Genomic DNA, 2,134 nt, shown 5'->3' with positions numbered 1-2,134 from the left:
CATTAGTCATGCATGTTTTTTCTTCTTCCAACGCATGCATGTACTCACGTTTTTGCATTAATCTGTCAGCTCAAACAACGCCACTTTATTGAGGAGGGGGGGGGGGGGGGGGGGGGGGATTCTTTTTCTCTTTTATACATCATTTTATCACACACTTCTTTTATGTTTTATCATTTTAAATATTTAAAACTCTTACATTTGTTTTTCATTGGTTTTAAGCACCTATTTATGCATTGGTTTTAACACGCTTCTTGTGGCAACGTGCGGGGCATCATCTAGTTCAATTAAAACGTGAGTGCAAGGATTAATTACACTCGTTCAATTTATTCCCATTTAGCAGCAACCGGTCTTAATTTCACCGCAAATTTACTCGTCCTTAATTCGTGGCACGAGGCGAGGGCGCAACGGCTTCTGCATGACGCAGGTGAACTCCCGCTTCTCGGCAAAGTCCACCTCGTCGCCCGCGACCTCTTTCCACTCGAACTCCCTCACCATGTTGGCCACGAAGTACTCGAGGTGGAGCATGGCGACGCCAAGCCCCGCGCAGATCCTCCGGCCTGCCCCGAAGGGCATCATCCTGATCTCCCTGTTGCCCGTCACGTCCACCCCTTCCCTATCCCCGCCAGCCACGAATCTCTCCGGCGCGAACTCCATCGGGTTCTCCCACTCCTCCGCGTCCCTGCCCATCTCGGCCACCATGAAGTTCACCGTGGCGCCCTTGGGGATCAGGTACGCGCCGCACAGCTCGATGTCCTCTGCCGCCTTGTGTGGCAGCACGAAGTGCCCCGGGGGGTGCTTCCGGAGGCCTTCGAGGACAACCGCCTTGAGGTACGGGATCTTGTGGAGGTCCTCCTCGGGGACCTCCTCCTGGCTGTTGTCGCCCGTGATTGCGGCGACCTTGATGATCTCGCCGTAGAGCTTGTCCTGAATGGCCGGGTTCTTGACCAGCTCGGCCATGATCCACTGCATCGCGGTGGAGGTGGTGTCGGTCCCGGCGTTGAGGAACTCGGAGCAGAGATTGATCATCTCTTGGTCGCTAAGCGGCCGCTCCTCCTCCGGGAGCTTGAGGTCGAGAAGCGTGTCCACGTACGAATGCTCGAACGTGGTGTCTGATTTCTTCTTGGCCCGGTCCGAGTTGTTCAACTTCATGTACTCCCGCCGCGCGTTGATGAGTGGCATGAACAGCTCCATCTGCCGGCGCCGCAGCGCGTGCGCCGCCCGGAGGCGGCCGCGGAAGACGTGCTTGGTTACTGACGGGAGGAAGGCGAACACGGCCATCTGGTGCGAGAAGTAGAGCAGCTGCTCCCGCTGCGCGGCCGCGATTGCGCGCACCGCGCCCTCGTCGAGCCGCTCGCCGAAGCACATGGCCAGGAGGAGGCAGAACATAGCGTGCCGGAACGTCTCGATGACCGCTTCTCCGCCGGCCAGCAGTTTCTCGGTGAGCACGCGGCGCGCCCAGCAGCGCGCGGGTGCGAAGAGGCGGACGCGCGACGGGTGCAGCGTCTCGGCGACGAGGTTCCGGCGCAGGAGGCGGCACACGGGCCCGTAGCTGGCGCGCGTGATGGTGTGGTTGTTCTCGCCCAGGAGCGTCGCGGCCGCGACGAGCACGCTGGGGCGGTCCGCCAGGTAGGCTCCGTGCACGACGAGCGCCGCGTGCGCGAGCCGGCGGTCGGCAATGTAGATTGAGAGACTGGATCCCAACCGCAGGGAAACCACGGAGCCGTACCGCCTGAACAGGCGCTGGAGGAGGGGCTCGGGGTCGGCGGGCGAGTTCGTCAGCCATACCAAGCTGCCGAGCACCGGCACGGACGGCGGGCCCGGCGGGATGCGGCAGCCAGCCCGGCTCCCGCGAAGGATGAGCAGGACCGGGAGGGTGACGAGCATCGCGCACACACTCAGGCTGATGTGCCACATGTCCATTGTTTTCTCCTTGTTTCTTCAATCGTTTGGCTGGCTTACCCTTTTATAAACGCGCCCGCGAATGCAACGAGGAGCAAACTGTTTTATTACCGTGTCACCTTCGCCGTGTCTTACTCTTTCTTTCCTTTTTTTTTTGCGGGAGACGTGTCTTTTCAAAATCTCTAACCAATCCCCTAAAAACTTATAACTTCTCATTTTACTTCTTTGAGCGCAC

The 2,134-nt window shown here is 59.0% G+C and overlaps 1 protein-coding gene across 1 annotated transcript; it reads right to left on the bottom strand.

Moving 5' to 3' along the window:
- Nucleotides 1-276: 276 nt before the first annotated feature.
- Nucleotides 277-1,926, bottom strand: LOC109756772 (cytochrome P450 89A2-like). Its single transcript, XM_020315607.4, has one exon. It carries the CDS (start codon nt 1,918-1,920, stop codon nt 367-369), a length of 1,554 nt encoding a protein of 517 aa, XP_020171196.1. The 5' UTR covers nt 1,921-1,926; the 3' UTR covers nt 277-366.
- Between the last annotated feature and the right edge of the window lie 208 nt (nt 1,927-2,134).

The sequence above is a fragment of the Aegilops tauschii genome, chromosome 1 (assembly GCF_002575655.3).
Source record: "Aegilops tauschii subsp. strangulata cultivar AL8/78 chromosome 1, Aet v6.0, whole genome shotgun sequence".
In the NCBI taxonomy this organism is placed as follows: Eukaryota; Viridiplantae; Streptophyta; class Magnoliopsida; order Poales; family Poaceae; genus Aegilops; species Aegilops tauschii.
The sequence above is the reverse complement of the archived record's forward strand: the minus strand, read 5'-3'. Positions and strand labels throughout refer to the sequence as shown.